The following is an 11,629-nucleotide window of genomic DNA, read 5'->3' as shown; positions in this document are numbered from 1 at the left end:
TGTTTTTCAATTTAACTTACAAAACCTACATCAAGAACATTATATTGGTTTCAAGTTTACGAAGATTTGGTGAAACAATACCTTAGTATCATCAGCATTAAGATATGAATTGAGGGCATGAATACGGTAAGCACATTGTCGGATGAGTTCACCGAGAGCTAGATATTGTTTCCAAGGGTGTCGGAATCTGAATTGGCCGTGACCAGGCTCCCATTTTGCAAAATTAGCCTATATAAGAAAACGACAAAAAAACACAATGAAATGAGATATAGTAGTGAAAAATAAAGCAAGAAGTGAAAATTTCAGGGTACACCACTAACCAAAGATTCTTCATTGCTTTTTGAGTTGAGAACACTTTTATAGTTGTCAAAATCCTTTTTTCGTTTGTCAACCTCTTTGGTGTCATCATTTCCTACAGCTTCACAATACTTGTCCCCAAAATCTGCCAAACTCCAACTTTTATTTTCTTGATAGTAAAAAATAAATATTCCATTTCATATCATAGTTTAAATCCAATGTAATAGATATAGTAGGATTTTATATATTCACCAACCTTTTAAATTACCTAGAAAAAAATATGTTGATGTTAACTTTGTAAAACTATTTACTTAAAAAATTAGCATCCAATCAGGGAGTTTATGTTTTAATTTAACTGTTTAAGTGTGCTTGACAGAAAAAGTTAAAATTCCTTAAAACAAAAAGAAAAATTAAACGGAGATATCAAATCTCTTTTTTTTTTTGATAAAGTATATCAAATTTCATTCTATGAAATTATTTCTTTTAATTTTTTTTATTAATGTCCTTCCAACTTGAATAAGTTTATAATTCTATTAATGTCCTTCCAGCTTGAATAAAATTATAATTCTTACAAATAAAGAATTTAACAATGAAACAAAATTCTCTAACATGTTATATTTGTTAAAGATCATTATCAAAAATATCCTTATTAGTCATCACACAAAATGGAAGCGCATAAGAAAACTTGAAACTTTTCCCACGAGAAAGAAGCGTGACCAAGTGGCAAAACATCTGCCACGCATCTAGAGTTCCAAACTAACCTTAAAAGAGTTATACTGTTCAAATCAGAAAAAAAAAAAAATCATAATGAAAGGGAGATACCTAACAAGAAAAGGGAGAGTTTCTCTAAGTTAGAGGCTAGGAGTGAATGAAGATCTTGGCCGGCCCAAACAGGGCAGACAAAGATGGAGATAAGGACACAACTGAGCCCTCCGATAATCACTGTGGAGATTCTCTTATGGGTCAGCATTAGAACCTGCTCCTCTCTGAACCCCGACACTGATATCAACGCAAAAGTGAGTATGAATATCAACAGGCTGTAATCGTATCTCGCCTTCACCCGCGGGAAGAACCTCACAAACGTCGACAACGCAGCTACATAACACCCAACCAAAGGAAAAACAAAAAAAAACATTAATCCGAGTACTAATTTATCAAATTTGGCTGTGATCTGTCTCAAACGCTAACTTTTACTATATTAAAAAAGTGTTATATATCTTTCCTTTTCCCAACCGCTTAACTATAATCCGGACTGGAGGATAAGTGTTTCAATAAACCGAATTCTAAACATTACGTGCTCAAACGTTTAGCACGAATTGAATCAACCCATACTGTTCAAAGAGATGATCGAACTCCGGCAATGAAAAGGACTCAAGGAACAATAGCCAATAAATGTTATATTATAACATGTAAATACAAAAACAAACTTGAATGCAAACAAACAGTATAATAATATCTTCTTCCTTATAGTTATATATAAAGGACTTGATTTATATAAATATACCTTGTATAAAGACAAATATTGCAAGAAGAATGGGTTCTCCTGTTGCACCAGACATGCTGGCCAGGTGATGTGCTCCGATTCCAAGTGCCCCGGCGAAGAGTGTCGCTGCCACTCTGTTCAATCCTTTACCGAGCGTGGCCCCTAATATATTATATATATACACACCATCTAAGTATATTATAACAAACGACAATTAAAGTGAGATCTTTAACTATAACACGTGATCATGTTGTTATCCAAACTTTGGTTCTTGTAATATTTACGTAATGCATGGCATGCATGCTGCATGCAAAGATCATGAAGGAGAGTAATAATAAAAAGCTAAAAATAAAGAATACGAAGACGGACCAACAGAGAACTCGAAGACGACAACAACCGTCATAACAGCCCACATTGCATTAACACCGAAGCTGTCGTAGAGAGGTTGGTAATAATAGAAAGAAGAGACCAAGGCAAGAACCAGACCCACTTTAAACGAGTGAACAACTCTCCTCGGGTCTTCTTTTGCCACTCTTCTCCCTTCTCTCACAATCTCTCTCACTTTTTCCATATCTGTAGATTTGTCTCAACAAACCTTTTTGTTATCAGTTACCAGGGAGAGAGAGAAAGAGAGTATATTAGGAGAGATATTTGTGAGTGTGAGTTTTATCACATGTTATCATGATCAAGCTATTATTTATAAGGGAGACTGTAAGAGAGAATCTGATGGACACCTTATAAAATGATATTAAATTATATCTTGGCTTTTGTATACCACTTATCAAAAGAACATATCATTTGTTTTCTTTACATACTTTAGGTATTAATATTTCAGAACTTGCCTTTCAATATTATATTTTACTAAATGAGTTTTGTAAATGAATAAATATTGCCTCTCTTTATCTAATATCATCTCATTTCATTTCCATCTCCCTAGTTAAAACAAAAATAAATTTCATGATATAAATTCTACTAAAATAAATGCATACTAATTTAAATTTTAATAAATAACCTAAAACTAGCACAAATAGTTTTAATTAGAAAACATTTTCAGTTTTATATTAATTCACTCATAAAAATAAATTTCTCATATTCCTATGTATAAACTTAAATAGAATTAAAATAGGGTTCAATATTCATACTTTACTATACTTGCAAAAATGTTATAAGAAAAATAAAAATTTGTAAAACACAACTTAAAAATTAAGTAAATCAAAATAATGCTCGTTATTTCTAAAGATACAGTAGTATAATTTTTTCGGTAATTTCCGATGTTACTGTCATTGGATTTTATATGAATTATTTTGTACATAAATTATTAAATTTGTTTTTTATGTACAAAAATAAAACATTTATGCAAAAAAATATATCAGTGTTATTTTCTTGAGTTCCCCATATTTCATTTTCTTTATAGAAAGCAATGCCCCAAACTTTTTATTAACAAAAATTAAATACTTTTGAAAGACTTTCTCACTAGTAATCTGGAAAAACATTTGCTAAAAGTCTAGAAAAGCTCGTAATATTTTGTGATATTTTGTATGATATTTTTTTTATGATATTCCCTGAAACAATCAATTTACGATCAGGTAACTGATCCACATGCACACATGATGCATAACTGATACAGGTATACTGCAAATATTTTGTTCTCGCAAATTTGGCAACTTTCTATGGTTGAGGGTGATTCTTCGTTCTTGGGCTTTACCACAAGCTTCTTCTTTTTTTCACAAGCTAGTTTTCTTGTTTTGTTTTTATTTTTTTTATATATCTCCCTCTCCTCTATTTTAACTCTTGCATCATATAGAAAAACAAATTAATCAAACGACTCCCATGTTAGAATTACTATACCTTAGTGTATATTAATGTTTTCGAATCTCAGCGTTACAAATGTGCTGAGTTTAAGTCATTAATTGGTGACATACATACTATATATAGAAGGATCTAGAAGATCATGTTGTATAACAAATATTACAATATCTTCATATTAATTACATGATCTTCTAAACCCTTCTATACTACTATACTTCAACTTTTTGACAGATGTGTGACACTTCTTTATGAAATCTCAATATCAACACATGTCATATATGATCAGCTTATAATTAAATGTACAAGAAGCTGTTGATGACTCTCAGTACATTGATTTGTATCGTACTGTATTTATAGCTTTAAATAGTTCTCCGTTGCGATATATAATACATATTTTAATAAAAAGAAAGAAAACTCTCCAAGCACATAAATATATCAGTTCGTGAGAACATTGTCCTTGTATTTCTAACATATAGAGAGAGGTGTTGTACAAATCAGGGATGGACCGTGGTAAGTTCTTGCATCACTGGGCTAGCTCAACTTGTAGCCTCCACTCCTGTACTCTATACCCAAATGAGGAAAAAGGTGATTGTACTCTTTTCAACTCGTCAAATTATTTAGTTTTTAGAATTAACTCATCAATATTATGATCCTTTAATTTTTTTTAATTGTAGACTATATAACTTAGTGAAAGAAGCCACATAAACTCTATTTCTATCAAATTATATGCATGCTATACAAATATAAGAGCTCATTCTACGAATGACCACTAAAATTTTAAACGGCCACTAATAATAGATCACATCTCTATTTGGATTACGACATGTGCTAAAGTAGATGAGTTGTCTGTTTGCCGCATTCCAAAACTATACTTACCCAACTTCTTATCAAATCGATTTGGTATGTGATAATGGGAAACAGAACCTCAAGTTGTCCTATAAGAACTAAGTAGCGCATGCCCTTATATCGTGAATTTCCTACCTACAGCTATTTCCTATTAAACCACTTTGGTTTCATAATTTTCCTAATTCTTGTCAAAACATCTTTAGACTGAATTTATCTAGTTTTTGCATGCGATACCGAAGATTAGCAGATTTTAACCTATATAACAAATTAAGAATATTTTAAATGCAAAATAAATAATTCACTAACAGCTAAATGTCATTGACTCTAGCTTGGTTTCATGATTTTGATGGTTTCGTACTTCAATTTATAACAAGTGGCGCAGTAGGATCGGATGACATGGAAAATGCAAGCGCTGAGTCACCGCACTCACTATCTATGTTGTAAGTTGTAACAAGGAATCAAACTCCAATATCATTTTTTCTTCCTCTTTCATAATTAAGTCGATGTCTAGATTCGTTTCAGCCTCAAATCAGACACTTTAATTCTTCATTTCATTCTTTATATTTTTCTCTTGAGTAAAAAAGTTACATCACATTAATGACTAAATAAATAACAAACTCAAAAGATCACAAGAAGAAAATCTCGATGAACAAGGAGCTAAGTAAGAGAGTATACCAAAAGGTAAAAGTAGACAAGTAGTGATGTACGATATACACTACGTACGTACATGAATAAGCTTTGTGATGTTTCGGAAGTCAGTGTGCATACAGAAAATGAACATCACTATATATGATCGTGGAAAAAAAAAACTGACTTAATTAGCCTAAGAATTGCATGTATATACGAGAACAAAATTGCTTACAAGATAAATTCAGTGTCTACTTCCTCAAAAGAAAGATATGTCCTTGAAAGAACTTGTCACTTACAGTCCAAGAAAAAAAAAAGCCTAAGGGACATAGATCCTTGATGTTTGAACTCACTGCACAAACCAAACATAAGAGATTTTAAAGCAATATAATTAATTCTGGTAATAACTATCTCATCAGTAAAGCAAGAAAGATGCATGAATTATTTCTATTTAACAAACAAGGTAGTATCAACCAAGGACTACGTGAAACCATACGTAAAATCCTTTCTTTTTTTTTTTTTTTTGTCACACACCATACGTAAAATCTAAGATCCATTGTCGTGAAGTTTGTTTCAACCTAAGCGTGACTTATGTAGTCTACAAACAATAAACTTTTTTTTGTGTGTGTAGAAAATAAGGTGTATCCAAGATATATCCGTGAGCATTTATATTTTGCAAGAAAGTATTCCTAACATCCATCCATTAAACCATCTCCAACAGTAAGTTTTTTTATCAAGTTTTTTAACATTATTTTAGTTATAAAAAGTACAAATTCTTAAGTTAAGAAATTTTTTAAGATAAATAAAATGTATCTCCAATGGTGAAGTTCTATAGCAAAGTTCTAAAGATGGATTGGATTTCATCTTGTAACCTCCGAGCTGCGTCATCACTCTTAGCAGCCGTTAGTTTTTAAGGTCATCTCCACGGGGCGTTACTTCCCCAATTTTTTTTTATTAAAAATTAATAAAATAATACAGAAAAAGAGAGAAATAGAGAGAACTGATGCTTTAAGTGCTTGGGCTAGAATCGCTACTCTGAAAATTTCTACACTTGTCCACTTCTCCTTGGTTAAATATTAAAATATTATTATTATTATTTTTTGAGTAACGTTGAAAAATTTCTCTAGTGTAAATGCTCTAACAACATGTAGAAGATATACATTAACTGTTTGCTATAATAGAATTCTCTATAATGATAAATGGGGTAGAATAATTGCTTTACTGCCACAACATAATGTAAATATTTAAGCAAATAGTACTTTCGTTGCTTTTGCTTTACTCTACAAGCGATTTGCCATAAGGAAAAAAAAAGATAAAAAGATAAATTTTCACTGGAGTAAGAAAAGTTTGGTATCATTAAAAGACCTTAATCCATTTATATTTTAAAAGATATACATATGTTATAGTTGACTTAAAATTTATGTATGTACTAACATCAACAGTATACTGTTAACGGGGGGTCATACTTGAGTGACTAGAGAAGTGGCATATATGGATCAGAGGTTCCCACGGTATAATATACTAGATAGAGATAAGATATTCCGCTTTTTTAATTGTATCGAGTTTTGAAGCTTAGGTGAGGATTTGGTTTGTTGTATATTATTATCCATTACAGAATTAATAAAAATATAAAATCCTAACTTGATGTAGTTTTTTTGTGCATGTGGTATAGGTCGTAAACTTCTCAGTTCTCATCAACATCATCAACGACATTTGATGCTTCTGTTGAAACATTATGCCAAGATATCCATCATTGGGCAATGTTTAAAAACATTCGATTCTTTCAGGGCCGGCCGGCGGTATTTAAATGCCCTACGCAAATGAAGAAAAAAAAAATGCCCTTTTTATTTTTAATATAAAATAAAATAAAATTTCATATACTAATTTCCCTATTAGTATATATAAATTTTCATATACTAATTTTCAAACAAGACAAATCTTGCTACATCCCTTTAGAATTTAATATTCGTATCTATTTATTCAGTTCACCTATATAAAAATTAAAAATAATAATACAACTTGCGGTTAATTTCTACAACTGAAAAAGGTGCATATTGTATATATAAAGATATAAAGAGAATATACATCTGTAGCCTAGTGGGGAATTATCTCTAGTAGACTGTTTGATAAAGTATTATTGGAAGCATATTTTAAAAGTGAGGAAGAAAATTGAAGGGCCCAAGGAAAAAGAAAAGAAAAAAAAAAACTTATCATAATGTGAATTTTTGTGAATCATAATGTGCTGTCGATTATCCCATCATAATCTGTAGAGTGGAGAGAAGGCTAAAACAAGACACAAAGATGTTCATGCACCTTTTGCAGCAAAGTTTAGGTACCTCAAAAGGGTAAATAAAGCATATTGAGACAACAAACAAAAACACAGTTTTAAATTTGTATCTTGAGGTCAAGAGTCTCAAGACTAGTTTGGATCCACTAATCAGTATGCAAAACAATGTGAAACTTAGGAATGGATTAAGACATCCATTAGAGATCATATTTAGTGTAGTTTTGAAGTCACATGACAGCACATTATAAGGCTGTTAACTAAAGTATTATATTTTATAACTAACCATTGTTAGCTTTTTCTTATAGGCCTCACATTTCTTAATAAAGAAGAGTGGATTTTATTGAAAGAAGAGCTTCTTGTTCTTTGTTTTTAATAATAATAAGCTAATTATATACATAGAGTTACTAATCAAAGTAACATAAAGTTACTTGTAACATGTGTAGCTTTGTTGTGTACTGTTAAAGCTGTTGATGGACCGGTTCTTTAACCGGTTTTGAAATCCGTGAATCTTTTGAACTCTTACTGGTCGAGATATAAATTTAACTAAAAAAAATTACAAGTCCAAAACATAAATTAAAAAGTGAAAATTCCACACAAATGATAATTCCCAAAAATCGCAAAAAAAAATGTACAAACAAAAAGTTATTAAGAAAAGAAAACACTTAAAAATCATACATCTCTGTTTCAGACTGACTTTTTTAAGTTAGTCATAGCGAGCCTAAGTCCTTGAGAGCGGTCCGCTCGTAACCTCTATATAAATCAAAAGCTTTAACCAAACCGGTACGGTCATTACATAGAACAGCCACCAGTAACCGGTAGGGGCATTGTAGCTTTGATACCATCCAAAATAGTTTTAGAGTTGCCTCCACATTTCATTGTCTGCTCCAAGATATTCACTAGCTGCATGAATATCTCCATCCTCGTCACGTCTCGAGTTGCCTACGATACAATATCAACCCGGTTACAGTTTAGATAAGACACATACTAGCACAATATCTCATGATTCCAAGTTAAACAAACTTTTAACTTATATATACTATACCTCAACGGTGAAGCGAGCCCAAATCTTGTCTATTCGAGTTTCGATGACACCCTTCAAGATCGTCAACCCTAAGCTTCTGATCCAATCAGCTATTTCTAGAAAGAATCCTCGCTGTTCGCATAACATCTGTCACGAACAAAAAGACTTGATGAAAACAAAGCCGAGACCATGAATGGTTTCTTTTAAAACATTTAGGCAGTAATGTTACCTCAACTTGGAAAATGCGAGGTGGGTTTATATCCTCTACGACGATTGGACACACCATAGACTTTGACCCGACTTCAAAAGCCCATGTTGCTCCTCCACCTTCCTCTTTCATAATCTTATAACAGCACAAGAAAATGTCAGAACATACAAAAGACTTATAATAGAGAAACCAAAAAATTCTGACTATTCGTTTTACCTTGGATTCCCCGGTATGTTTCAGCTTATCAGCATGCTTGGAGACGTTTTGCAAGAAGAGCATGTGCTTTATTGTACGTTCGAGGAGTGCATCAATGCTACACTGTTAATCAAGAACCACATTTACTCTTTGTTAGTAATAATCTTTATATAAGTGATTGGTTAATTTGCCGAGAATACAGATCATCTTTTCACTTACCTTTGCACCATTTGGTATGATTTCACGCAACTCCTTGACACGATCTTGAATCATTTGGCGATCTTTAGGCCTTGGTCTTGGATTCTCTCCTGGTTTAATCCTTTTACGGTTATTAGTTGGTTTTGCAGTTTCATTCTTATTCATCATCCTTGGACTATCCTCACGCTTCAAGCTGTGTGCTTGTTCAACCCAAGAACTGATCTGAGACCCGTACACTGATGATGGCCCCGGTGGTTGCACGTGTTTCTTTTCAAATAACTGGCTACCTTGAGGGCTACTGTGAGATGGCGTGGTAACCGAAGAGTTACTAACTTTAGTCAAAGTGGTTTTGCAGGACTCAGATGATTCATCCGAGATCTGCTTTGTTGAGGAGCATGCACCCGAGACCACAGCATCTAACAGATGATCTGTTCCTGAAAGTTCATAACCCGAAGAGCCAAACTCAGGATCCATTTCTTGAATGATCCTAAAGTCAGATAACTCCCTAGTGAGTACTTCAGTTCTCATCTGTGAAACTCCCCGACTGTTGTCACAACCTTTGTTCTTATCATCAAAACCCAACATATCGAACAAGTCATCACTTCCAAGCGAGCGTTTGGAACTGATGTCGTCACATTGGAGTTGTTGCCCTGCTGCATCCACATTAGACATACAGGAGAAGTTTTGATTCAGCCATGCATCTGGATTTGTTGAAGGTACTGCAACTTCCGCAGCTGATAAAAAACCCATTGTGTTTTGCCATCCTCCTTCATTTCTGTCTCTCAGATTTGCTTGCTTGATCTGTTCATCCACGAGAGTAGAGGGAGCTTCTTCAACCATTTGATCTGATGATCCAGTGGAGTTGAAGTGTGGCTTGCTAGTTTCAGCTACGAAAGCTGAAGACTGGAGGATCTTGTGTCCTTGAGAAGGTATTATCCGGGACACTGGCACTCCAATAAAATCAGCAGCAGGTTCATAAGTTCTGTAGTCTTCAGATAAGAGAGCTCCGGGAACACATCCTAGTCGCAAGATAAGACCCTTCACATCATTCACAAACCCCAAGTTCTCCATAATCTGAACACAAAACAGTTTAGTTAAGAACAAGAATCTCCCTTTTACATAACAATATAACTTGTAACTAACTAAAATAGCCAAAACTTACAGGTAGAGAGGAACCGAGTTGAACAACACCGTGAGGAACAACTGGAAAAACTGCAACAGTCTGAAGATCGAACGAGTCAAACTTCTGATTAGCTTGAAAATGTAATATACTCTCAAGTATACAAATTAAGAAATTGTCACACCTGAATACCAGCAGAGAATTGGAGAAGCATCTCATTAATAACCTCAGGTGGATGAACATCGCGGTTGAAACTGTTTGCTAGAATCCATTGATGATGTCCAGTAAATGCAGCTCGGCCAACTAACCTGAAAATGCAGTTCGTGTGTGTGAGCTACTCAGATAATCAAATTCATAAAAACTTCATAAACATAATAGAAGGGCAGTACAAGAATACATACCCTTCGCCGACCAAAATGATTCGATTGTTCAACATCATTCTGTTAGTAAGCAATTGAACTTTATCATTCCCTTGTGCATCAATACCAAGTCCAGACACTCTTCGCGGATGTGAGCTTGATGCGGTATCATTATAGCATTCCTCCCAAATCAACAAGCTGCACAAAGAGAAACACATCCAAAAAGTATATGATTAAATGGAATATAAAGAATACACACACGACAAAAAAAAGATGTAACAATGGTTAAGTTAGAATACAAGAAAAAGATTTTGAGCTATAAACAAAGACAAAAAAATAAAAATGAAATGACAAGAGAGTTAAGAACTTGAGACAATTCATAAAACACATAACCAAAGGAAAAGGATATGGTTTTTGGTCGACAAAACAAACAACAAATCGAAAGATTCTTTGAGACAAACAAGATCAAACCAAACACAAAACTCCAAGAAATCAGGAAAACAGAGATAAATAATTCTAGGTCATCCTCGAGATCTGAGTTTTATACCCACTCAAATTCCCAAACTTTAAACTATCAAAACAAGTCTTCCAAAATAAAAACTAAATATGTTTGACTGAATATTCAAAACTTTTGGCACATCTAAGAGACATAAACAAAAACATTTAGCTAAAATACTCCCAAAAAAAAAAGAGAGTCCAATTTCAACAATAATAAAGTAAGAGAAATGAAAAAATGGTATACCTAGAATTTTGACAACCAATCTTCCAGAAAACAGCATAACACCATTGATTATTAACACACATAGACCTCAAAGCTTCTTGTAGTAAAACTCCCATAGCTTTTCTCTCTTTAGCTCCAACAAGAACGATCTTTTCACTTACAACAGTGCAATTTCAAACTGCTCAGAAAAAAAAAAAAAAAAATCAAAATCAAAATCAAAACTTTCTTAACTTCAAAAAAGAAAACTAAATTTCGAAAAATCTCTAATAAAACTATAGAGAGAGAAAATGAAAAACACATTATTTACATTCTTTTAAGGAGATTGAGGAACAAAGACTAACTTCCACGGCAAGATCCTCTTCCAGCTTGTTTTGTTCTAAGTCCTCCACTTTGTTTCCTCTCAGGATCTAAACTAAAAGCGATCATACTCCGACATGCCATTACTTCCGGTGATAAAA

At 33.1% G+C, this 11,629-nt stretch overlaps 2 protein-coding genes across 4 annotated transcripts in view; both read right to left on the bottom strand.

Moving 5' to 3' along the window:
* LOC104703548 (aluminum-activated malate transporter 7-like) overlaps window positions 1-2,449 on the bottom strand; it is a 3,640-nt gene extending 1,191 nt beyond the window's left edge. The window contains exons 1-5 of the mRNA XM_010419576.1: window positions 2,150-2,449; window positions 1,802-1,942; window positions 1,120-1,392; window positions 321-442; window positions 82-228 (exon numbers count right to left, since the gene is read on the bottom strand). Coding sequence (XP_010417878.1) covers window positions 82-228; window positions 321-442; window positions 1,120-1,392; window positions 1,802-1,942; window positions 2,150-2,351 — 885 coding nt within the window. The 5' untranslated portion in view covers window positions 2,352-2,449. The remainder of the gene's footprint in view (window positions 1-81; window positions 229-320; window positions 443-1,119; window positions 1,393-1,801; window positions 1,943-2,149) is intronic.
* On the bottom strand, window positions 7,926-11,623 carry LOC104703546 (transcription factor LHW-like). Of its 3 annotated transcripts, none has more exons than XM_019228059.1 (10): window positions 11,479-11,623; window positions 11,193-11,349; window positions 10,493-10,648; window positions 10,276-10,399; window positions 10,134-10,193; window positions 8,993-10,045; window positions 8,795-8,896; window positions 8,600-8,713; window positions 8,392-8,517; window positions 7,926-8,288 (listed from the first exon to the last, which is right to left on the bottom strand). In XM_019228059.1, exons 2-10 carry the CDS (start codon window positions 11,285-11,287, stop codon window positions 8,139-8,141), a joined length of 1,980 nt encoding a protein of 659 aa, XP_019083604.1. In that variant the 5' UTR covers window positions 11,288-11,349; window positions 11,479-11,623; the 3' UTR covers window positions 7,926-8,138. The 3 variants fall into 3 exon arrangements, with proteins under 3 accessions (XP_019083604.1, XP_019083605.1, XP_010417875.1); XM_010419573.2 differs by having other exon boundaries at window positions 8,139-8,288; window positions 11,513-11,623; XM_019228060.1 differs by lacking the exon at window positions 11,193-11,349 and having other exon boundaries at window positions 11,513-11,623.

This window comes from Camelina sativa, chromosome 7, assembly GCF_000633955.1.
Source record: "Camelina sativa cultivar DH55 chromosome 7, Cs, whole genome shotgun sequence".
In the NCBI taxonomy this organism is placed as follows: Eukaryota; Viridiplantae; Streptophyta; class Magnoliopsida; order Brassicales; family Brassicaceae; genus Camelina; species Camelina sativa.
Note: the sequence above shows the minus strand (reverse complement) of the source record. Positions and strands in the feature narration are given on the sequence as shown.

Excerpts from the sequence above, each read along its gene's own strand:
- LOC104703546 (XM_019228059.1), bottom strand. The coding sequence starts at position 11,287 with ATGGGAGTTTTACTACAAGAAGCTTTGAGGTCTATGTGTGTTAATAAT. Across the intron at positions 8,897-8,992 it reads TCATACCAAATGGTGCAAAG|TGTAGCATTGATGCACTCCT; the intron begins GTAAGTGAAAAG and ends CTTGATTAACAG. Across the intron at positions 8,289-8,391 it reads GGGCTCGCTTCACCGTTGAG|GCAACTCGAGACGTGACGAG; the intron begins GTATAGTATATA and ends ATTGTATCGTAG.